The following is a 23,085-nucleotide window of genomic DNA, read 5'->3' as shown; positions in this document are numbered from 1 at the left end:
ATATTTTGTAAACAACCGAGCGAAGGGTTAATTAATTTTGCCCACTTTTTTCCACTTCCTCTGTTTCTTTGTCGGTTTAGCTTATCAAGAACACATATTCAATTATCACGGACTACTTTATACTACAGATATTAATCATGACCCAGATAACCAGTAATAAAAAGATGCTATAAGTATTTCTCTAATATGATAAGCTAATATTCATTTAAATATATTATAATATTATGAATTTAAAAATCTTATACATCATTAATTTTTCACAATTTGACAAATGACGACTTTTTAGATTCCTGATTCGTGTAGTTGTAGATAAGAAAAATAAAGATTACAAAATTCAATTAGGCATGATAATTTCATCTATTAAAATTATTAGTCACGTGATCTAGATCCAGAGAATTTGCTTCAAATTTCTTCCGATTTTCCGAATGTTAATTGTAAATAAATTCAAATTCTGGTACGTATATTATTTTATGCATATACAACTATTATTTGATAATATTTTGCTTAAAAACAACGGTTATAATTATGTGCTACATATAATAATTATTATATGTAGAATTACATATCTTTGTAATTTGTAAAATATTTATAACTAATTATAATAATATAATATACAATAATATTGGGAAACACATACATACACATTAGATATACATAAAAAGGACAAAATACTATTTTATTTTGAATATTAATATTTCTCCTATAGTACATACTTACAATATTGTAATAAGTGTATTGTAAATCGTGATCGTGTATAATTAAAAATTGTAATACCAGTATATTTTATTATAAATTAAAATTTTACGTACTTGTTTTCTTTTTAATATATATTATTTTTTGATTTAGTTATATAATTTACGTAATTATGAATATACATATTCATAACTCGAAACATAAATACATATTCGTACATCTGAAAATCATCGACAAAGACACGTGGGTGTATTTCACTTCATAACTTTTTTTTTTATTATTATGGATTGTTAATTAATGTACATAACATTTGATAATAATGGCACGTGGTAAAAGATCAATTCGCGGTGGGAAAAGGAAATTTCACCGGTCCGATGATCGTCCGAAACCCAAAAAGAGTAAATTTAACCTAAAAGAGGCTTCATATGTCAAAGATCGTGACATTAAAAATAGGGAAATCGAGAAACGTAGGCAAATGTTGGAAGAAGAAAAGTTACAACAACGAGACATAGAAAGCGACAATTCTGGCGATGAACAAGAGAATCCATTGCAAAACTTATTATCCTCTTTTGTAAACACAACTAGTTTACAAATTACTGCTATTGAATCTAATTCAGAAAGTGATGATTTTAGTGATAAGGATGACGTTGAGGAGGGTAATGAAATTAGAGACAAGCTAACAATGGAATCTAACAATATGGATGAGGAGGCAGATTTACCAAGTGATAGTGATGAAATAAAAATGAAAGACGCTGATGAAGAAGATCCTGAAACTACTCAAGAAGATGCTGGTTATTTGAAGGATCCATTCTCAATTCATCTTCATGACGATTTAAGCGATAAACTTTATGAAGCAGTTTCTATTGTTCCACAAACTGTAGAAACACAAAAGATAATATGGCCTGTTTTAGGCAATCTTACATGTCAAATACCAAAATTTTTAGATGATGCTAAAGACACAATGAAAGAACCTAACATTTCTGTTTTAGAATATAAACAGTTTGCTAAGTGTGGCACTGTTCCTCAATTAATTGATAATGTAAATTGGGATAAATTATATGTCAAGTCTCAAATTCATGGCAATCTTACCCAAGCAAATTATTCAAATACAAAGGATAATGTGAATACAACTCCATCATCTATGACTCCTTTACAAAGGGAGCTATTTTCAATAATAAATAATTATCAAGATTTATACTATCCTGAAAGGACTTTTTCTAATGCGGATCAAATAAGATTTGTGTACTGCTTACATATAATTAATCATGTGTTGAAAACACGAACGAAGATATTGCACCATAATGCAAAGATAACAAAATCAAAATGTGCAAACATGACAGAAATCCCAGATGAATATAGAGATCAAGGTTTAGTAAGACCAAAAATTTTAATAATCGTTCCTTTTAAGCATTCCTGTCTAAAAATTGTTGAATTATTAATATCTATTTTAATTGGAGAAGATAAAGGTGGTTCTGTAATGAATAAGACAAGATTTATGGAAGATTTTAGTGGCAATGAATTAGCAATGTCAAAAAAAAATCCAAAACCTGAAGATTATGAACTGACATTTCAAGGAAATACGGATGATACTTTTAAAATAGGAATTGCTATTACAAAAAAGACTTTAAAATTATATTCAGAGTTTTACTCCTCTGACATAATAATTTCATCTCTACTAGGTTTAAGAATATTAATAGGTGCAGAAGGTGAAGCAGATAGAGATTATGATTTCTTAGCATCAATAGAATTATTGATTCTTGATCAAGCAGAATTGTTTTTAATGCAAAATTGGGATCATATGATACATATATTAAATCATTTGCATTTACAACCAAAAGATTCTCATGGAACAGATTTTTCTAGAGTAAGAAGTTGGTGTGTGAATGGATGGACTAAATACTATAGACAGACGTTAATATTTTCAAGCATTCATGTGCCTGAAATTTATGGAATATTTAATAAGAAATGTTACAATTATGCAGGGAAAGTAAAAATAATAAATCCTATTTCTCCTGGATCTATTTGTCAAGTAGCTGTACAAATTCCACAAGTGTTTCACAGATTTGACGCTTCAAGTCATTCTCAAGCCTTGGAATATAGAATGGAGTTTTTTATAACAAAGATACTTCCTCAGTATAAAGATAGAATAATGAATCATACATTGATTTTTATACCATCTTACTTTGATTTTGTGAAATTACGGAATTATTTTAAAAAAGAAGAATATAGTTTTGTGCAAATTTGTGAATATTCTAAAGATGCAAAAGTGGCAAGAGCAAGAGATATGTTCTTCCATAGTGATGCACATTTTCTCCTATATTCAGAAAGATTTCATTTTTTCCGTAGAATAAGAGTAAAAGGTATAAGGCATATTATATTTTACGCACCACCAATCTTTCCTCAGTTTTACGTAGAAATGTGTAACTTAATGCAGGAAGCTAATCAAAATCCACGTTCGGGTTCTGGAAGTAATATGACAATTACTATTTTATATTGTAAATATGATATTATGCAGCTTTCTGCAATTATAGGAGCTGAAAGGGCAAATAAAATGTTTGGATCAGAAAAATCCATCCACATGCTTATGACTGGTGAATAGGAAATAAAAAGTACGTCAAATTCTTTTATATAATAGCATCGGTATCGGATGTTATCGATATTGTGACTGTTAATATTATTAAATATGTAAAAATGTATCATTAACGTTTGTAGTTTGTATTATTATTAACAGGAAACATTTTTATCTTCATCGTTTTGTTTAATTTCTTTATTATATTACTATACAATTTTTAAATGCATTGAAATAAATACAATCTTAATTACAATCATCCAAACGATTTTGTTCACAGAATTATTTTTACGTACCAATAGTATAATTCCGCAATATTACGATTATTCCAGCAAAGAAACATAATTTGATCTAGAAAGTATTCGTTCAGCATTTTATAATTATTTGGATGTAAAGATTATTAAATCGTTTTTGTCGTTATTAACTAAATAATTGTTACATAAGCATTATAACAAATCTAAAAGTTTTGACAGTAAAATCTAATTCTTCTTTTAATTACTTTTAATATTCTAACATATTAATTAATGTTAGAATGTATTTTGGTGGATATTTCTTTGGTTTCTGTACTTGGACTAGTTTGTAAATCCTCGAGTGTCGTTAGCGAGGGAGCAGTCGATGATTCAGCAATCTCTGTCAAGATAGTTAATAAATCCTTCTGTCGTGGAGTGGTTATGATTTCCGACATACTTCGTTCACTCGCCATGGTCGTTAATTTTGTCGTCATTTTTTCTGTCTGCGTATCTGAAAAAAGAAAAAGTAATTTTAGTTTTATCGCATCTAAATTAGCATTTACAGCGATCAGCGATTTCAAGATAACGAATTCCATATTGATAAGTCATGACAAGAGTATAATTACACGATATATTTACACGATAATTGGCTAGTTCATAATTCGAACAAAAAATCGGTTTTTAAAGTTTTTAAAACGAATAAATAACATCGCAGCGATTGGAGGATTTGAAATCTGTTTTTATCGTTCATAATAGAGCGATCGGTGATATAATTTGATAATTATGTATTACCACATTCTGATTTTGTACTTGACTTGGTAAGGACGTCTTTCGGATCCCACAAGAAGGTATAATACAACGATAGTAGGATAGCTGCCATGCTAACAAATATAACATAGGCAACCACCGTCAATACCCGTACCAACTTTTGTTTATGTTTTGGTTCGTAGAGCTTGTCTTTCCTTTCGTCTCCTGCAAATCGAATTTCATTGCCTGCTGGTTTATGTTCGCGATTTCCCAATGTACGACTAATGCTTGCCATTACGTTTTGAGCGCTCATTTTGCGCGGCAACTGCATTCTCGACGTGCTGATGCTTCAAGGAAATTCGTTTTATTCAATTTTCGATTGTAAGATCATTAAGTTTATAAATGAGTCTTATGTTTCAGTTTTGATATAAAATTTCAATATAACATTATAACATTTTAGTTTCTATAATATTAAGTCATCGTACAAAAATCGTAATTGTAATCATAGTAATTCGATGTAAGGTTTCGAGGGAAATATCAAAGAAAACATTGTTTTCATCGAATGTTACGTATTTATAACTTGCTTGATCATTAATATTTATGAACGCTCAGTAAACTTTATAAGTTTATTACTGTAAGCTTTGTAGCTTAAATATATCTTATGTTGAAGACTGTTACGCAGAATGCTTTTGCGTTCGACAGGTTACGTACATATGTTTGGCTGAATGTTTTCTACGATTTACCACCAATGTTTTTGTAATCCTCGCGTTATCAATATGAATTCGAATCCACTTTTGTTGATTTTCGAATTCCCCAATTTAGTAGACAGTTTGGTTTACTGATAGGGCGTTCCCGAGCGAATACTGCGAGTATCGGGAACAGTGGTAGGGAGGTGTTTAAACTTCACGATAATTTGTCAAGAGGGAGATAAATTTTCGAGAATGCAATATGTAGAGGGTTTATATTGACGTTTTCATTATTCTACAACTATTTCTGTCTCCTGACTATTGGATCAACGTTTCTCACAGATACAGCTGGTAAGACACACTCGTCCAATGATATGTATCAACGAGTTTTCACTGCGCAAGTCTCAGAATCTTGACTCATTGTGCTTCGTTCTGCAAACTCCAAGGGCTGCTCGATTTTACGGAATTCATCGTGGAAAATGCCCTTAAACCGTATAATGGACACCGTCTCATTGTATTTCCAAAATTTATCCATCCAAAACTATCTCGTATGTTTTTCGATAAATATACGTGCTTAACATATTATATATTGATCGAATCATTGTTTCTGTTTACGACTAGAGTAACATTTTCATTTTATTTATTTTAAGCCTTTTTTTAAGTAAAAAATTCAAAAGCAATAATGCTTAACGTCAGAAACAATAAGAATCTGTCTGTTTCATCCATATTGTATAAAATAAGTAATATACCGAATTAAAAGAATGTTCGTTAAGACATAGGTATAGGTACTACATCGGTTTCGAATTGAAGTGCTTCTGTAGAAGTGACAAAGAAATGATTAAAAATGTTACATAATCATTTTACGTAAGACTGAGCTTATGTATTGCTTCAAAGTTAATACTTGCACGTACAGGTCACGCAAAACAGGATACATTGTCGTTCCATACAGGATGCTATTTACGTAAACCTAATCATTCCAATGGATATAATTCGAAAGTTACAAGTGTCAAGAATAGAAGCTGCTAATACAAGAGCCCATAAACTTTAGTCAAAGCTGATAGGGTTTTCGTTTCGAGAGTAAAGTGACTTTTACGACATTCTCGTTTTACATAAGAGGCGCGCCTTTATTTTAATAGCATTTAGTAGCATTGTTCTTCGATCTCGGATAAAGATAGTAGTACGATAGGTAATCATTATTCAACGGATATTTCATATACTTAAGAAGAAATAAAAAAGGGAAAAAAAGGAGTGGATATATCTTTCCTTTAGTTTGATTCGCGTATACCTTTATTTAAATATTATACTTCAGCATGTTATTTGAGAAGATGAAATAAAATAAAGTTGGTTAAATCAAATAAAGATTAAACAAGTTTGTTCATAGGTGTAGTAAGATTTTTGTACTGATGCAACGTTAAAGAAGCCATAATGGATCGACCTGACCCTGTTCTGGTCATTACGTGAACAATACAGATAATCATCGTAGGTCAATTCACCGACTATCTTCTTTCTAAGGTTTTAATCATGACTTTTCATTGGAGTTATGTATATGAAATATTTTTGTGCTTTGCCTTTACTGAAATATAATTGTATGTACCTAACTACGCACGCGTGTAAAAAATATATTTGTACAAAAAATAAATGATGATCACGTTCATCGCTTAAGTGAACAGCAAAATATGTGTAATGTCGCACATTTAATAAGGTGGCTTACAGGTGAGTCAAGTGGAAAAAAATCAAATTATAGAAAATTTATTTACCTTTGAACTTCGACGCAATGTTTGCCAGTTTTCCAGGTAATTTGTTGGACTGTTCAGGATATTCTAGACGATTTTCAAGTTCCAAATTACGAGAAGAATCTAGAGTTGTTTGTTTATTTAAATTAATTGCTTGTTTTATATTGTTGATATTATACGCACGATCTTCTCTGCTATTTTGAATATCAAAATTTTCTTTATCATTTATCGCCATAATTGTCATTGTAGTGTCTATAAATCTTCCATTGGACAAATATATTTCAGGATACTGGGGCGTTTCAACTTTCACGCTTTTTTTATTAAACGTTTCAGCCTCCGATTTAAAGCTTGATAGAACATTATTTTTATCTTCGTTTCGATTGGTAACTGTATTTTTCGTAAAATTGTGATTTAATGGAAAAATATTTTGAGGTGATTCAGAATAGTTTCTGGTATTTGTAAAATGATCATTATTCGTCTCATTTCCAAAAATAGTCGAAGAATCTAGTATCTGGAATGTACCATTATTACCGAACATACGATTCGTAATTTTAGATGAATCTTTTGTACCTCTTCCAATTAATTTTCTTGTTAAGTTCAGCGTCTTTCCTTTTTCGAATGAAGTATAATTAAAAAAATTAGATGTCCCATTTTCTAGAGAGGAATCTTGAACAAAAGAGTTCGGATTATTGATTCTATTTTTCCAAGATTCAATTAAAGAATTTGGTAATAGAAACAATGATTCGTTTAATTTTTCACGATGCTCTTTTACATGATCGTAATTATTGACAGGTTTTTCTATGTCAACAATACGATCCAAAAACAAAACATTCGTAGCATTAGTGTGTTGTGCGGGTTTGTTGGGGTCATCTTGCACAGTCATTTTATCGCCTTGTAAGTATTGTACTTCGGGTTCGGAAGATAATTGAACTGGTCTTCGTATAAGCCTTGGATTAGGTGGTTCCCAAAGAAATAAATAATACGCACTTAAGACAATGGCTACGAAACTTACAGAGAACATGTAAGCCATCACAGTAACTAATCGTATTATTTTCTTGGTCCTTCGATTTTCATAGATATCCGTCTCCTTTCTCGAGCTTTCACCACCGCCAGCTCCTTCTTGAGGAGCCCCATCACTGTTTTCTTCCTTGCTCATCGTAATTTGAATTTTATTTGTATTATTGTATTAAACAGCGATTGAGAATTTATACTTCCCAGTGGATTTCTATCAGTTTCATATCCATTTTCCTAATTTTTCTTTTTATCTCCATTTTTATTACAATTCTTCTTGCGTATCGTTGCCATCTTGTAGAAATATAAATTTACATTTCACAGTAGTTGTGGGGAAAAAGTTCACCGAATCAAACACATGTGCAACCAAACAAAAATGTATTAGGAAATCTTCCGTTAGTACTTTATATTTTTCAGTAATTTTTAATGTTTCATTTTAAGTACGTGAACGTAGACTCTGTAGCCGGTGTTTATTTCTCAATATATACGAATTATTTGATATTTTACTCTTACACCTTCTACTAAGGTGGAAATGAGAAAAGGAAGGCAATGTATCGTAGGACGCGCTTCGGTAGCGAAAGCACGTAAGACTGCAGTTCTGAATAAGCGTTCGTAGAAAAGCACCTTCCTTCGCCACGTGTTCGAACCACGCGCAAGCGTTCTTAAGTCGGTACGTATTGTACACGAGATTATTTTTTGCTTGCAATTTATTAGACGCTCGTTCAGTATTTCAGTAGTATCGAAAGATATTTTTATTGTAGTACGATGGACTTTGTATTTGATCAACATTTCCAAATATTTGTAAACTTAGATTTTGGATCATCCCAACTTTCATCATCCCAACCGGTAATGTCATCTTGCATTAACAAAGTTTCAGAGAATTCAGGATCTTCTTGTTCCTTTTTCGAAACTTCTTCCTTGTTTTGTTCGGATTGTAGCACTGATTTTTCTAATACTACTGTTTCTGACGATTTTGACTTTTTGTTTGTCCATGTATACATCAACCTTTCATTTTCTTCTATTTGATCGCGTGAAGTATTTTTACTGCAACGCGAAGATGATTGTTTCATATTATTACAGTTACATATTTCTAAAGAAGTATTTACAGCAACTGAATTTTTTTCAAACTGGTTGTTTTCAAAAGTTTTCACGCTACAAGCATCATCTCCAAGTTGCTTCGAAGGATTCTAAAAACGTTTTAATCTTTGTAATTAGATTAAACGCGGTTTATAGCTATGATTATTTACGCAGGATAGAGAATCATTATACCTCAGGAAGCGAATTTGATCGCGACGACAAATTATGTGAATTCGATTCTCGAAATTGTCGTGAGTTTTCGTTGATTCGAGGATTTGCTACGTACGATAAATTTGGGACACATTGCTGACTGCTCAAAATTGTAAAAATTTGCGTCAACAAGTCATTCGAACCTTCGGAGCAAGGTATTGGAATCGTCGTTTGAATACTCTGTCGGGCAATCAACGAATTTAATGCCGGCATCAATGCCGGAGCATAAAGTAATACCGCAAGTCTGTCAAAAAGGAACCAAAATATGAAAAGAAACCAAAAATTTCATTTCTTATTTTAATGTTTATCCCATACCTCAACAATTGAATGGTAAAACTATTGGGATCTAACAAAGGATTCCACGTAGGAGATTGCACCATAGGAGTGTAAGCGGTATGAACGTTGCTACGTGGAGTTGGTGTTTTCTTATGTATTTCTTTTTTCTGTCTCTGGATCATACGCGTAAATTGTCTGGATGAATCGTTTGTACAATGTGTTCCTTCATACGATAACTTCTTCGCATGATTGTTCCAATAGTTGCGATTGCCTTGAGGTGTTTGAACACGAATATCAAAATTATCTTTTCGATGAACATCCGTATTTTCGAAAAATTTAGTTCTTTTGAACATACACTTCTCCTCGCATTTGGTATTTTGTTGCTGACAATGAAGTGTAGATTGATCGGAAATATCGCTGTTAAACTTTGATCCCATTATAGGTCGAAATTCTGGTGTATATACAGCAGGTTTAGTCTGCGTATGATCTTCATGTTTAACATCGAAGTCAGTATAGTAGGACGTTTCCGGCTCATGTTTCTTGTCCAAGCTTTGGCATACTTCCATCGACGCCTTTATACATCGTTGATAATTATATTAGTTCCGAATGGTTTATAAAATAAAATTATGTATTTTGTAACATTTAATTAACTTTAGCGCGATAAAGAGCCTGTTATACGATCTTAATACCTTTCGTGTTTTAGGGGGACCGAAATGTTTCCTCGATTTACCAAAAATGATTTTCGAATGATCAGAATCATATTTATCTACAGCTTTATGAATCTCGCTATTTGCCTATAAAGAGATATATTAGTAACATAATATTTCAAATTATTAAACTTTTTATATATCTTGATACGCATACTTTAGAATTTGTTGTTTTGTATCTCGACGAATCAATCAATCGAGTTGAATCCTGTGGAAGTATCATAGCAATATTGTGCATCGAACAAACTGCTGTTGAATTGTTGTTAATTAGTATTCTTGATTGAAATGAGTCGCTATCAGGCTCTTTTATAGGATATATATCATTCTGTAAATTCTGAAAGAACATACAAGTGCGAACAATCATGTTTCAACTTGTTGAATTTTAGACGAATACCTGTGAAGATTTTCTGTATTTCTTCCAATCTGGATCATCAAAGGTTTCATTAATCGAATCTTTATCTTTTTTCATAGTGTGACGTTTCCTTCGTGATGAAACGCTAACTTGTTCTTGATTCTTTTTGTACTGATTTCTTGGAAGAGTTCCAAAAAAGTGTCCGTACTTTGTAAGGGAACGATGTTTCCAATTTACATCTGTTTGCGACTTTAAAAGAAGAATGAGATTAAACACGAACGAATATTAAGTTAAAAAAATTAGTAAAATGGTAGATGATGAAAATACCGATTGATGTACGGCATTGGTATTTCGTGTTATTATAGGGATTAATGTTTTCATTCTTGTTAATTCTCTTTCCATAATTAGATATCTTTCTTTCATTTGTCTGATATATTCCAATAAATATCGATTAGGTATATTCTCAGTATTACTAAAGCATAATTAACAAGTTATTTTATGTTTCCTCTTGACAATTCATTTCACTTAAGAAATTCAATTTCTTGTTTGTACTAACGTTCGGAAACATAAATTATTCGGCTGGCCATGGTCATTATCTTCGAGAAGAATAAAGTTTAAATCAAACAAGAGTCCATCGTTCCTTAAAGATGGTATATTTACTAATTCATTAAATGATATCCCATGTCCTTGATTTGCAAAAAGTCGTCGAATAAATTCATTACGTCTTTGATTGCGTTGATTATCCATAAGTTCCAAAAATATTTGTCGTCCAAACATACTTGTTAATTTTGTGTAAAGAAATTCACAACAAATTTTGACGAATTTGTACTATAATTACAATTATTTTGTATAATCTTTCATATAGGTTGTGTTTTCCATTGTATGTTCATCTTTTTTGGGGCAGGGAGGGGGGAAAATAGAATAAATTCTATTTGAGAAACTTGAATATCGATTTAAAATTGAGTCGTTACTACAAATTGCTATATTTGTATTTTTATTCATTCTATAAAATCGTGTCTCTAAAATGGTATCAATAAATTGACACTTGTGTTTAACACAGTGTTTTGCACAATATCTACTTTAATACAAATGCATATGACGTTTAACGAAATGATAGTACAAATGTATGAAGATTTATTCTCCGTATTTTTAAAATAAAGTTTGACGTTTCCTGTGTATATTTGTTCAGTATCTTCTGATGAATGTTAGCATGCATATAGAAATTTAGTATTCCGTATTTATTACTTGTTACTAGCGATTGTTTTATCACACCTTATTTTTACAAACTTTGTTTAACATTTTTTCGTTTGTATATTATTTTTTTACTTATTATTATTCTATTTCCAATTTTGTATTTGAAAATAAACTAACATATTTATTAAAGAGACGCTTATTAATATAAGTACACTTTGTAAGCACAAGGTTATTACTGTGTTAAATAATATAAATCATAATTTTTGTCAATTTATTTTTTGATGTTTGTTATATCCACACATATAACTCTTGCCAAGTTTCACGTATATCGTATGTATATGCACTACAGCAAGCATTTTGATCTTACGTTTTACGTTATATGTTGCAACTATGATTTGTTGTACGTAAATTGAACGATACGTTGTAGAACCTAAATGATTTGTGGCATGTATCATTTTACGGCTTAAGGAATTCCGAGTATGTTTCCGGAAAACGTGCTATATATGATTAACGTTGTAAACAAAGATGTTGGTTTAGTCCTGGTAATGAGAAGTATATGTAATTTTCTTGTTTTGTATCATCTTTTTATGGTGGAATGGTCAGTCTTAACAGAGATTTAAATACGTCAGGTAGTGTGAGTATAATAGAAATTATATCACCCATTATATTATTGTCTTGTATTCGTTTTTATTGGTATTGATATAATATAAACATAACCTCTATCTTTATAACCCTTTGCCATTCATGTTTTGACTTATATAATTTATATTATATTAACATCATAATTATAATAAATATTACAGACTTCCTCAAAATGTGATTCTCATACATATTGACTAAAAATTTATTGAATGAAGCAATTACTTATAAATATACATTTATTAGGGAGCTGTATTTTTTGATTCGCCTTATAACATGGATGAAGAAGACCCTCATCTACACGTATTAACTTCTGAAGAAGTATATTTTAAAAAATTGGATACTATACCAATCGTGTCTGTTTCCCTTATATTTAGCGTAAGTGGCTACTTCTTTAAATTATTTAGAGGATTATATAAAAGAAATTGTTTATCATGCAAATACTATGTGTTTATTTCAAATTTTAGGTGTCTCTAGAAATTATTGGGATTATATTTATATCTGTGTGGCCTGAAGAAAAAAATAAATGTGATACATATTTTATATACTTGTATCTTCACTGTGCATACTGGCTGATAATTATGTTGACAGATCATTTTGTAAAAGCAAAGCATCATAAACTCCGTATTTATGGGTATCTTGATTTTTATCGATCTACATATCAACAGATAAGAACACCTCTTTTCATAGCGTCATTATGGATAACATGTTATCTATTATTGGCTGTGATTTTGCATCACACGCATAAAGTTAATTACGAACAATACTGTCATGCTTCGGAATGGTTCACTCCCCTAAATTACATAGTGTTGTTGACCACAGTAGAACTTACAATTATTATATCAGTTTATATACATTACATTAGTAAGTATACGAAAAATTATTGAAGAATTTATAATATATAGGAAGTTGTAAGAATATAAACATTGTTTTTCTTACAGAAAAAGTTTCGCGATTCAATCGATTACGTCCTCCAGCTGATGTTGCTAGAGAAGAATGGTCATCTTCTTTTACTCAAGATACATATGCAGGTAGCAGTGAAGTAGGTTGCTATCATAGGAGATCTAATTTGGAAGAATTGCTTGAAATGCAGGCTGATTTAATAAGATATTTAAGAGATCGTAATGATAAATTCGGTCATGCAATAATGTTGTTCGCAGCTCAACGTAGTTTGCCTGAAACATAGGGTTGTGACCTATATAAAATACAAGCTTAAAGTAAAGCTTTCTCATTTTTATTCGGGGACTATAATTGAAAGAAACATATTTATATTTTATGGAATTCAACTTGTTTTTATTGTTGATATCTCTTTCTTCTTTCTTTATATATATAGTTCTTTCATTATATATACAATATGTATTGAATACACTAATTTTTAATAGCAATCATAACCTGTTACATTTTTACTTGCATCTAAGGTGTGTACTATGTATTAATATTTAGAAGTTCTCATACGCTTTTGCATTAATTTACATTAATTTGAATTGAAGTTATATTTTATATTGTTACGATTAAAAGAGATATCGTATAACAAGAAATCAAAAATAATTTCTGTGATAAAAAATGTATATCTCCAATTCAATAAAGTATATTTTTTTTTCAATATACAATTCTTATAATTCTAATTACACTTTACAGTTCTTATAATACGTATATATTTGTATGATGTTTCTACAATTAGGCTAGCAATATCTTCAATACATAATGTTTATTTTCTAAGATTTTACTACAAACGTTATTATTACAGACTATTATATGATAACAGAAACAGTAATCGTCTGTTTATTTTGCATTCTTTGAAATATTGTTCCATTTTTTCATTATCAAGTTGAACAAATATATACTCTTGATTCGAAAACTAATTTTTAAAAATTAGAAAATAACATTATCGGGAAAAAGAGCGAGATTATATATTTTTTACATTGCGTGCTCGATTTATTATATTGAAGGAGTTCTTAATAATAGCGAGATTAACATATATGCCGAATATCTCTATTTATATACTTTTTTACATATGTATATGTGCATATTTCTATAAATGCCTAATTATACCTAATTTATGTCAATAAAAACTTGATGCAGTGTGCACGTGAAAACAAGAAAGATCATACTCGTGATTTGTTGGTCCGTATTTAACTCGAACCTTTAGTATTTTATAAGATACCGCGAAACAAGGTTCTCATAACGATTTTTTTTACTGTATAACTGCATTGTAAGGCTTCTTGTGGATAAACACCTTAGACGATGAGATGTATCGTATTAAAAAAGAAATCTATTTACAGAAAGTTTACGTGTGTTACGGCAGGCTTAGAGTCCTATGCTATCATATGTATGTATGTTTATGGTATATAAAATTATTTACTTATACATATGGAACACTCAAATATACAATGCTATAAAATGTAGAAGCTTGTACTTGATCAAGACGTACTACGTAGTTATGATTTCGACATTTTTCTTGGAAATGAAAATATCCTATAAATGATCGCGTATTAAAATCAGTGCTAAAACCGAAGATTCTCGCTATTCAGGTTAGTACTATACCTCGTTCCTTGTTTTCTGAAAGTTTGTACTACACTTTTAGGCCAGCCATTTTTGCTGCGTATGTTCATACATCGGATACATCTCATAGTTACAAGAATGTATACCGATTGTTCTTTATTATTGTCTTATAGAAGAAGTTTTTCAGACTTCATGATAAACGCAAATCGAGATAATCTTCTCGAACTAATTAATTTTGAACATTGTGCCAAATTCTTCTAGTGTAATGAGCAATATAACCAAGTTTCGATTGATCGTTTTTACTTTTATAAATCTGCTGTTTGCAAAGTAGAAGTTTCCTTTTTACGAAGTAAAAACGAACGTGGAAACGTCGCGACGCTTCGAATGTAATTAAAGCGAGGCGCAATAACTTCGTTTCACATTTAAGGACTGAACCATCGCGCCAAGATTTTCCTCATGGCTATAAAGTTCTAACCAAATTTTCTAAGGGTAAGCAGTTGTTGATCAAGAATTTTGCTCCTAATTTTCGTATAATTTTGATCGCTTTTATTCAAAGCAACATTTCGCATTGCAAATGGTTGTTCAAAAATAATTCCCATAAATTTCATTTTGTAGAAATTAATAACCTTTATACCATAGAAATATGCTTGTTTAAAAAATAGTTTTCTCTTACATTTTAACATTGCTGTATTTTCTGTTCAATCGTGGTATTATCAGTATCGCAAAAAAGTATTTTTAATCTCACGCAACATTTTTCGGAAAATTTTGTAATTTGCCATTGCACTTAAAGAATCGACGCGCATCGCAAAGGCGCGGTGGTCCCAATCATACAACTGCTTTACGCGACCAATAATGATAGAATCACGCGTGCGTAGCTCCCACTACGTTTCCGGTTGCTGAGAGTTGCTCTTCGGCCTCCATCATTTTTAACTTTCTCACTACTTGAGCATGTTCTTCGAGTAGCCTCGCGAATTCTCCTCTTCTAGTTTCGGCTTCCACTTGCATTTGTTTAATTTTTTCTCGAGGTCCGCCTGGACTGTCCAGTGGAGTTTGAGGCGATGAATTCTGAGAGCTGTTTACATTCGATAAACCATCCAAATCCGAGTTCTCGCTTGATATCGAATGAGAATCGACGTCATCCACAATTAAACTGTAAATTAAAAAGAACATTGAAATCTACAATATCTCTTTTATCGACAACTTAACGATTAATATTTTTATCGACTATTGGTATGATTTTTAATTCGGGAGATGCACAGTCTTCGTCTTAATTTTAAGTAAAAAAAGGAAAACAATTAAAACATGAATTCGAGGCTCGATTCAAGCACGAGATATTTTCGGAAAAGATTATTGTGGTTGGATACATAGATATTACTATTCACCATGATTAATAGTAACGAAGTAATCGTAATGAGTAATGATAATCAAGACGTCCATTCTGTATTTTGAATTTCAATTTTCAGAGCGCAATTTGCTGGCAGAGAGGACGTGATTTTTATAGTTGGTCTAAACTATCGACGTTCTGCCCTGCAGCATTCTAGTGGCAACAATTGTCGCTTGCGTCAATGTTACGTCATTGGTACTGAAGCACGTAGTCTAGGCTATGGATAACGAATTGATTTTACGTAAAACACTGTATTAGAACCCTAAAAATATTTCAGTAATATCGAAGGAGGAAACGATATGTACGAGAATTTTTATTATTGAAACGAAAGTGTCGGTTTAATTATACCGGAAGAACATTCTGTTGAGGGGAAAAGGGGAAAGGAAGAGAGTCTACTCATTTGCGTCATGATCTATTATGCTGGCTGAATGCCGGCTGCGATATAGTGATCTCGATAGAAACATGGCAATTTTCGTAATATATGAATTATTATCGTTAATCTACAAATCATGAGATTTCGAAATTGGAAAAAGTATTTAAATAAATAGACTTGTTTGTTATTAGATTATAGGGTGATCAACGAAGCCAAAATCGACGTATTATTTGTATACTAAACTAAATTCATGTTTTTCATTCACATATCATTTTTTATTACTACAGGCTTTCGAGTACGCATTTAGAGATGTGTGCTTGATTCGATCGAGATAACTGAGTATATTCTTAAGTACACTGCGATCAAGGATTAACATTGACTCTACCGTTCTCCTATTTCCGTCACACGATACTTTATACGTATTTCTTTTTTGTTTCTTGCTTTTTATCGTACAATGTCGATCAAAATCAGTTGATTTTTGTAAGATTTTGATTTTGTAAAGATTTACTATCGCTTACCTGAATGCACCGTAAATTTCTCTTCCTGATGCCATCGTCACTGCGATATCAGGCAACGACCCTGAAACAGAGTCCTATGTCTGTGACGCAAATTCATTAATTCCGAAGGAATATAGAAACACGTGAACGAGCAAAGATTTATGATAGGATAATTTTACGAATAACGCAATATGTAGTGACGTTGATTGGTTTTTAAAAATCATCCTATTTTTCTCATCGAGTGACAAATAACTAGGCTCACAGCTCTGACGCGATCATTGTATTCTTTATGTCGAGCTAAGAATATTATTAAATACTATTTAATTTTAAGACAGCATAGCACGGATAACGTTTCGTTCGCTTTGCCAGACAATGAGATTCTCGTACGTACAGAATACATATCGAAATCAGTAAATAATTTTTGAGCATTTTGGCAATTGAGTCAAGATGGTTGACTCGATTGTCCAAAGAAATATATAGTCGCGTTGCGTTTTATATCGTAGCATACTTCTCTGGCAAGGGCACGATGCGTAAAAGAAGCTTCATTTATTTCAAGACAACGGACATACATATCGGAAAGTACGACTATTCAGACTCGATATAGCATAAGACAATGCTTATCTTGGATCGCTCGTGGAAAAAGATTTTTCCCAGAACAGATTAAAACAGCTATAAACGATTCAATGATAGTTACTTTATTTGTGGTTTGTAATTCTTGTTTCCTGTTTGCGCGAAAAGAGCAAAACCAATTTTCGATCGAAACGAAATCAATTGTCTTCGCGTTGGACGAAAATATATTATCTAATATTAGCATTGACACGCTATCATCTACGTTTATCATTTATAAGGCCAACAATATGATTTCCAGTGATTTTCTTACGTAAATTGCATTGCATCGTTTTATTTAACGAAGATCGATTGGCATGCCATTGATGCATTGGTCGTTATCATCGATCATAGAGCAAACGATAAAGATCCTATAAAATATGCTTTCGTTCGAAGAAGTTGTTAGGTCAAAAAGAAATTGAATCTCTGGTAAAAAATATTATTCGTCATAATAAGCCAATAAATAGCCGACTATTTTCTGTGAACGACGTGTACAAATTTATCTGATGGAAGCGAACCAAATCGGGTGCATTTACACGTGTACGCTTCACACGTCATATCCTACGTTACGAACCACGCGAATTTCAATTATACTTTACTGAATGCATTTCGCCCTTGCTAGTAATAGCAGCGTTTAAAAGTTCGACGATGAGGTCAGAAAATGAAAGTGAATCGAGAGAGAGAAGGTGCATTATCTGTGATAGCTAATTGCTGAGAAATTGTGATTATCGACGGCTAGCGCGAATTCGCCAGAATAATCGATGATGTATAAGGAAGGTGGTATCCCGATCTGTCTAAAATAGAATCACGAACGCGAATACGACGAGATCGAAACCTTGGCCCCATAGAGCAAAGCTTACGTCTGTTTCGTTGATAAAATGATTAATTAAGCACCGCGTGAACTAAATATCTCCTCCTATTCAAGCATCGAGATCTTAACGAGCAATCACCTTGGAAACACATTTGACCAACGATGCTACATTGTGTGTGAAGGATGTTAATTACAGTAAAAAAGATGCGCGAAAAGAAAGTACCTATATGTAATATTTCGTTACTAAGTGTTACTAATTGTACGTTCGGTTATACGTATAGCCGTGAAACAGCTAAACACACAGCTTTACAAGCTATACAGAAGGAATTTTCTTTATTTGGTAGAAGCTGGGAATCGACCTTCGTAACCACACGGGAAGGAGGATCGAGCTCGAGCGAGGAGTGCTTCGCGACCTTAGACAATGCGACCTGCACACGAAATATCCACGAACCGTGACCACTTCTGCGAGCTAAACGTAAGAGAAACGAAGAAGGTAAGAAAGTCACGAGCCGACAGAGAGGAAAGTATCCTCTCGTATTATTACACCGGATAAACGTCAATGCCGTTTAGAACCAGTTGTAACGTTTCTACTCGAGATTCCTGTGTCGATCTCGAGCTGAACATTTTCATGGCGGTCTGTTAAAAGCACTTCGCTCTAATTGCATACCGGAATCTTTGACTCAAATGTACGCGCAAAATACACAAGTTAATACATAAATGTCTGGACCATGCCTGCACGAGCGTCAGTTTCGAATGTCAGCAATTTCTTTTCACTCTCTTTTTGTTTCTTCAAATAAATTTCAAACGAATGCGGACGAATTCTAGCGAGACGAAATGACTAGACAACGAACTTTTTATATTTTACGAAGGCGGCATCTAACAACAGTAGGAAATTTTGATGCAAGACGAAGGGATAAATGTAATTACTTACCTCTGACCATCTGTGTTCGACAAGTTCCTACTGTATGAGCAACTTCTCACGTCTCTTCTTCCTCCTTTGAATAAAAGTTAAGGAAGAGTTTGGCAAATTTTCTATGCTTGATAACGAACAGTATGAGGGGAAAAGAACAAAAGATCCTTAAGCAAAAGAATACGTTTCAATGGATAGGGCAGTGAACGCATCCAAAGACACGACACGCCAGAAAGCACAACGTTCACTACTCGAGAGACTCGCGCAGACTGATCTGCTTGGCCTCTATCGCCGCGCTACAACCTCAACAGCAGGTTACCGCTTTACCGGAGAAGGGGGATGCAATCGACAAATTTTATTTCATGCTACCCCGCCTTTTCCTTCTTATATTCCTCCTTTTTTCAATACATTCAAGAAGCTTCCGTTTCCATTTCGTTCATAGATATGCTTATTACTGATCGAATGCCAAGAGAATCAAGACAATGGAATACACGCCGTTGATACTTTTACAAAATTACTAACCGTGAAACGATGTTTTGTCCCAAAATGTAGCAATTTCTCAATGAAAATTATGAAATCGACGTAATACACTTCTAAAATTGGCTGTATTTCTATTCTCGCGCGTCTCATTTTTAACTCCGTTCATCTATTTTTAAACGATCGATCGTTATTGTTGTTAAATGATTTCATAAAGCGTCGTCGAGTATTCGTGCACAGGCAATTAACAATTGTCCGTAATTGTTTTTCTTCGCGATTCTATTCGTTAATGGACCGTCGAAACAAAAGCCAGCGAAGGAGAAAGCAATTTATGATAGAAAATCGGATTGCGCTTGAGGGAACCGTACGAACGAGAAAAATCTTTTTAAAGTGACAAACTAGCGACAAAAGAAAGGTAACTGACTATATTCCAATCAATGTTTCTTAGAAGCGGATATTGGCAGCTTATTTAACTAACAGATGAATCATTCGTAATGACGTTCATACTTCTCTCTGAATTTCGATTTATATCTTCTGCGTAATAAAATTGTATGTTGCACGTAAAACCAAAAAACAGGAAGATAGCTGAATTCACGGAAATCTCATTGAATCAGACGTCTAGAGGATATATATATATTTATATAAGGAAATGAATATTTCACGAGCATTTTAGGGTTCTCTTTGAAATTGATTCATCTATTTGTTAATAAAAGCAATTTTTGCTCGTACAAAAGTTCAATAGTCGATGTTTCTATGAAGTGAATAACAAACTCTTAAATCGCTAGTTCTCGGTTATAATCCGGGTGTCCCGTTGTTAGTCGATGCACGTGATGCTACGTGCTAGTCGATGCTGTAAATGGATCGTCCATTAATATCACGTACAATGTATTCCGAACGAAAGGGAATCTTTGATTGGATGCCCGTGAGAAGTATCTGGGTGATAATGAGCGCGGATGCGCCAGGAACGCGAGCGATCTATGTCGGATTTCAGGGTCACCACGAGACGAAGACCATACAACTCTTCGAGGAGTCCAGTGGTAAATTATTTCGGTTGGTCGCTAATTTTGTCGCGGTATGCCATACCGCGCAGAGAGCGCGGTGGTTAACCATTGCTACGTAGAGCGAAACAGCTTACTCGTTGTCTGCGTCCTTCCACGCTTATCTCCCCGTTCTTTGCTTTCTTCTCCCGCACCCTCCTTTTCTATTTCTTTGTCTAGGTTTCTTTCAGGACATTTGCTGGACGATTGATCCCCTATTTTGGCTTGTTAAAGTTAGCTAATCAGTCAACATTTTCCACTAGCTTGAGAAAAGCTTATAGTTTCAATGAGAGACGCGAATTGCCCTGGAAATGTGGAGATTTCTACAAGAAATGTATGTGACGTATCGCACAACAGGTTATCAAAGACGTATTAACTTTCTAATGGAAATAACGTGAGCCCCCCAAAAAATTGATCCAAGCATAGCGAATTAATCGATAAAAGAGTTAATTACGTGACGAGGTAGAAAATAAATAAAGCGGTGACTACCCAAACTGTACTTAAAACACGCTGTGAAATCGCGAGAAGTTATTAAACGCAAGTGCGTCAGCGATAGCAATCGTCGAACGTACCTGTATGTGTGTGTCAAATCAGGAACGAAACGAGAAGAAATTGTAAGGTCTTCGATAAAGATGAAAATGAACTGTCTCTGAGATAAGTATGTGCGTCAATACTGATACTGTATCTTATCGAGCTGTCCCGTTTTTGCATAGATCGTAATCTTTGATCGCTGTGAAAGTCATTGTTAATGATGCAAGAGACATATGCGTCAAGTCTTCGATAATTTTGTTCTCAGAGATATTTTGCTATTAAAGCAAGATAATCATTTTGACCATCGTTGAATATATATCTACCGTGGAATATATTTACATATTCCGTTTTTGCTTTATGATTTAATTACGTGCAAGAAAAGTCCGAATAATCTGATAACGAAAAGACTTTATTTTGAAGCATGTCAACGTCATTTTCCGTCAAGGTTAGTGTTAGTACCTTGCCGAATTGTTTTATAGAAAACACATTTGTTTCTGTGTAAAGATCAATCGCAAACATCGTAGAGACGCGCATCTATCGATTTATTTAGAAGGAAAATTTTGAATTTCTACAATAAAAAAGCTCTGGCGTATTAGACAAACGAAAGGGGATTAAGACCTTGGCTACCAGACCTTGGATTCAGAACCTGAGTTAACGCATCAGACATTTGATATCGAGGTTAAATGTTCCTCTTCGGTAGGAAAGAAGAAGAAAAAACGAACAGTTTGTTTCTCTTAGCAAAAATTGCGAGGGCGTCGAGATTCCATGCATACTGATTCAAGTTGATAAATTCAAATTTTTTCATCCGGAATTCCATGCGTTCGTCTATTCTAATCACTGAAATTCGTTTTCTCTCGAATTAAATACTTCCTGGGCAAGTTTTACCAAAAATCGCAACTATGTTATAGTTATGTACCTTCAGCCGTAAGGCAAGTGGAATGCTTGTGTTTTCTTTTTATTTCGGTCATCGGAGAAAACGAATGCAAGGAAAGTATTTACAGCGTTTATCGAGGCGCCAATGATTCAAGATCGTCTAAATATTTCGATGCGTAGATCACGATTAAGCTTACATCATAAATATTTTTCAACAAGAATAAGTTATATATGAAAATCTTTTCCGGCAGATTGGAACGTCCGGTCATGCCGCGACGTACGCTGAAAGTCTATAAGCTGCTGAAGAGTATTTTTGTCCGTGGATATTATCGATTGCATATACCCCTGATTCGTCCTCCCTTTCTCTTGCACATCGAACGTATAATTTGAACATATAGATTCTTCTCCTTATTTTATTTTCCGTCTATGTACGAGTTCTCCTATTCCAAAGCTGATAGACGTTTTATGCGTATCGTTTTAAGTTTACAAACATAGATCGCGTTTTGTTTCAACTTCACGCAGACTGACATAACATGACGTAAACAAAGTAGAGAAAATTATGCAAAGTAGGAGAAATTATGTTTTCTCACAAGTCTTAACACCTCTGTAAATATTTTGTTCTTAATAGCTTTAACAGAGAACTACTTTGTAGATTTGCTTCTAGAAAGAAATTATCGATTCTATGTACATGCAGGATTGCGAGACGAGAATCAAGATATTTTCAAGCGGATCTAAATCGATTTCGGTATAATTCACAGATCAAATCGTATTAGAGAGGAAGAGTTTGACACGGTGGAACACGAGGTCGGTTCACAGTTTGTAAATTCAACGATGAGTGACGTGTCTCAATTGTGATTCACTGCAATGCGTCACAGTGAATAGAGAATCTTATTCTTGGTTCATCGTGGCTTATTGTTCGCAGTCACCTACTTTCATTTGCCCAATTGTATCGTTTGCTTC

At 33.0% G+C, this 23,085-nt stretch overlaps 5 protein-coding genes and 1 long non-coding RNA gene across 12 annotated transcripts; 3 read left to right on the top strand and 3 right to left on the bottom strand.

Moving 5' to 3' along the window:
- The first annotated feature begins 759 nt into the window (after window positions 1–759).
- LOC126921902 (U3 small nucleolar RNA-associated protein 25 homolog) lies at window positions 760–3,527 on the top strand. The gene has a single exon (XM_050733928.1). The coding sequence runs from the start codon at window positions 1,013–1,015 to the stop codon at window positions 3,290–3,292; it is 2,280 nt and encodes a 759-aa protein (XP_050589885.1). The 5' UTR covers window positions 760–1,012; the 3' UTR covers window positions 3,293–3,527.
- On the bottom strand, window positions 3,446–8,248 carry LOC126921918 (uncharacterized). Of its 3 annotated transcripts, XR_007712595.1 has the most exons (3): window positions 4,538–5,320; window positions 4,285–4,464; window positions 3,758–4,003 (listed from the first exon to the last, which is right to left on the bottom strand). XR_007712595.1 is itself a non-coding variant. In XM_050733970.1 (2 exons), exons 1-2 carry the CDS (start codon window positions 7,812–7,814, stop codon window positions 3,780–3,782), a joined length of 1,356 nt encoding a protein of 451 aa, XP_050589927.1. In that variant the 5' UTR covers window positions 7,815–8,248; the 3' UTR covers window positions 3,446–3,779. The 3 variants fall into 3 exon arrangements, 1 of the variants encoding a protein (XP_050589927.1); XM_050733970.1 differs by lacking the exons at window positions 4,285–4,464; window positions 4,538–5,320 and adding an exon at window positions 6,683–8,248 and having other exon boundaries at window positions 3,446–4,003; XR_007712596.1 differs by having other exon boundaries at window positions 4,415–5,342.
- Window positions 8,249–8,424: 176 nt separating this feature from the next.
- Window positions 8,425–11,775, bottom strand: LOC126921909 (uncharacterized). The gene is made up of 7 exons (XM_050733943.1): window positions 10,619–11,775; window positions 10,334–10,540; window positions 10,097–10,273; window positions 9,922–10,026; window positions 9,272–9,804; window positions 8,939–9,200; window positions 8,425–8,856 (listed from the first exon to the last, which is right to left on the bottom strand). The coding sequence occupies exons 1-7, from the start codon at window positions 10,712–10,714 to the stop codon at window positions 8,452–8,454; spliced, it is 1,785 nt and encodes a 594-aa protein (XP_050589900.1). The 5' UTR covers window positions 10,715–11,775; the 3' UTR covers window positions 8,425–8,451.
- Window positions 11,776–11,859: 84 nt separating this feature from the next.
- On the top strand, window positions 11,860–13,734 carry LOC126921928 (transmembrane protein 192). Of its 4 annotated transcripts, none has more exons than XM_050734002.1 (4): window positions 11,860–12,114; window positions 12,371–12,502; window positions 12,592–12,988; window positions 13,066–13,734. In XM_050734002.1, exons 2-4 carry the CDS (start codon window positions 12,401–12,403, stop codon window positions 13,308–13,310), a joined length of 744 nt encoding a protein of 247 aa, XP_050589959.1. In that variant the 5' UTR covers window positions 11,860–12,114; window positions 12,371–12,400; the 3' UTR covers window positions 13,311–13,734. The 4 variants fall into 4 exon arrangements, with proteins under 4 accessions (XP_050589959.1, XP_050589961.1, XP_050589958.1 ...); XM_050734004.1 differs by having other exon boundaries at window positions 12,289–12,502; XM_050734001.1 differs by having other exon boundaries at window positions 11,860–12,119.
- LOC126921940 (uncharacterized) lies at window positions 13,697–19,499 on the bottom strand. Of its 2 annotated transcripts, none has more exons than XM_050734026.1 (3): window positions 19,229–19,499; window positions 16,902–16,975; window positions 13,697–15,776 (listed from the first exon to the last, which is right to left on the bottom strand). In XM_050734026.1, the coding sequence occupies exons 2-3, from the start codon at window positions 16,934–16,936 to the stop codon at window positions 15,488–15,490; spliced, it is 324 nt and encodes a 107-aa protein (XP_050589983.1). In that variant the 5' UTR covers window positions 16,937–16,975; window positions 19,229–19,499; the 3' UTR covers window positions 13,697–15,487. The 2 variants fall into 2 exon arrangements, with proteins under 2 accessions (XP_050589983.1, XP_050589982.1); XM_050734025.1 differs by having other exon boundaries at window positions 16,902–16,962.
- LOC126921945 (uncharacterized) lies at window positions 17,966–19,372 on the top strand. The gene is made up of 2 exons (XR_007712600.1): window positions 17,966–18,556; window positions 18,642–19,372. It is a non-coding gene; the product is annotated as an uncharacterized LOC126921945 (long non-coding RNA).
- Window positions 19,500–23,085: the final 3,586 nt, after the last annotated feature.

The sequence above is a fragment of the Bombus affinis genome, chromosome 11 (genome assembly GCF_024516045.1).
Source record: "Bombus affinis isolate iyBomAffi1 chromosome 11, iyBomAffi1.2, whole genome shotgun sequence".
NCBI lineage: Eukaryota > Metazoa > Arthropoda > Insecta > Hymenoptera > Apidae > Bombus > Bombus affinis.
This window is presented reverse-complemented; position numbering and strand designations above follow the sequence as displayed.

What these genes read in the sequence shown, in the direction of transcription:
- LOC126921902 (XM_050733928.1), top strand. Translation starts at nt 1,013, where the DNA reads ATGGCACGTGGTAAAAGATCAATTCGCGGTGGGAAAAGGAAATTTCAC.
- LOC126921918 (XM_050733970.1), bottom strand. Translation starts at nt 7,814, where the DNA reads ATGAGCAAGGAAGAAAACAGTGATGGGGCTCCTCAAGAAGGAGCTGGC. An exon ending in CATTGCGTCGAAGTTCAAAG is followed by an intron (nt 4,004 to 6,682) that starts GTAAATAAATTT and finishes TTCTTTTTTCAG; the next exon opens with ATACGCAGACAGAAAAAATG.
- LOC126921928 (XM_050734001.1), top strand. Translation starts at nt 12,081, where the DNA reads ATGGTCAGTCTTAACAGAGATTTAAATACGTCAGGTAGT. An exon ending in ATTTAAATACGTCAGGTAGT is followed by an intron (nt 12,120 to 12,370) that starts GTGAGTATAATA and finishes TACATTTATTAG; the next exon opens with GGAGCTGTATTTTTTGATTC. An exon ending in AGTTTATATACATTACATTA is followed by an intron (nt 12,989 to 13,065) that starts GTAAGTATACGA and finishes TTTTTCTTACAG; the next exon opens with AAAAAGTTTCGCGATTCAAT.
- LOC126921909 (XM_050733943.1), bottom strand. Translation starts at nt 10,714, where the DNA reads ATGAAAGAAAGATATCTAATTATGGAAAGAGAATTAACAAGAATGAAA. An exon ending in ACAAAACAACAAATTCTAAA is followed by an intron (nt 10,027 to 10,096) that starts GTATGCGTATCA and finishes ATCTCTTTATAG; the next exon opens with GCAAATAGCGAGATTCATAA. An exon ending in GTCCCCCTAAAACACGAAAG is followed by an intron (nt 9,805 to 9,921) that starts GTATTAAGATCG and finishes CGATGTATAAAG; the next exon opens with GCGTCGATGGAAGTATGCCA.
- LOC126921940 (XM_050734025.1), bottom strand. An exon ending in GAAATTTACGGTGCATTCAG is followed by an intron (nt 15,777 to 16,901) that starts GTAAGCGATAGT and finishes TTTAATTTACAG; the next exon opens with TTTAATTGTGGATGACGTCG.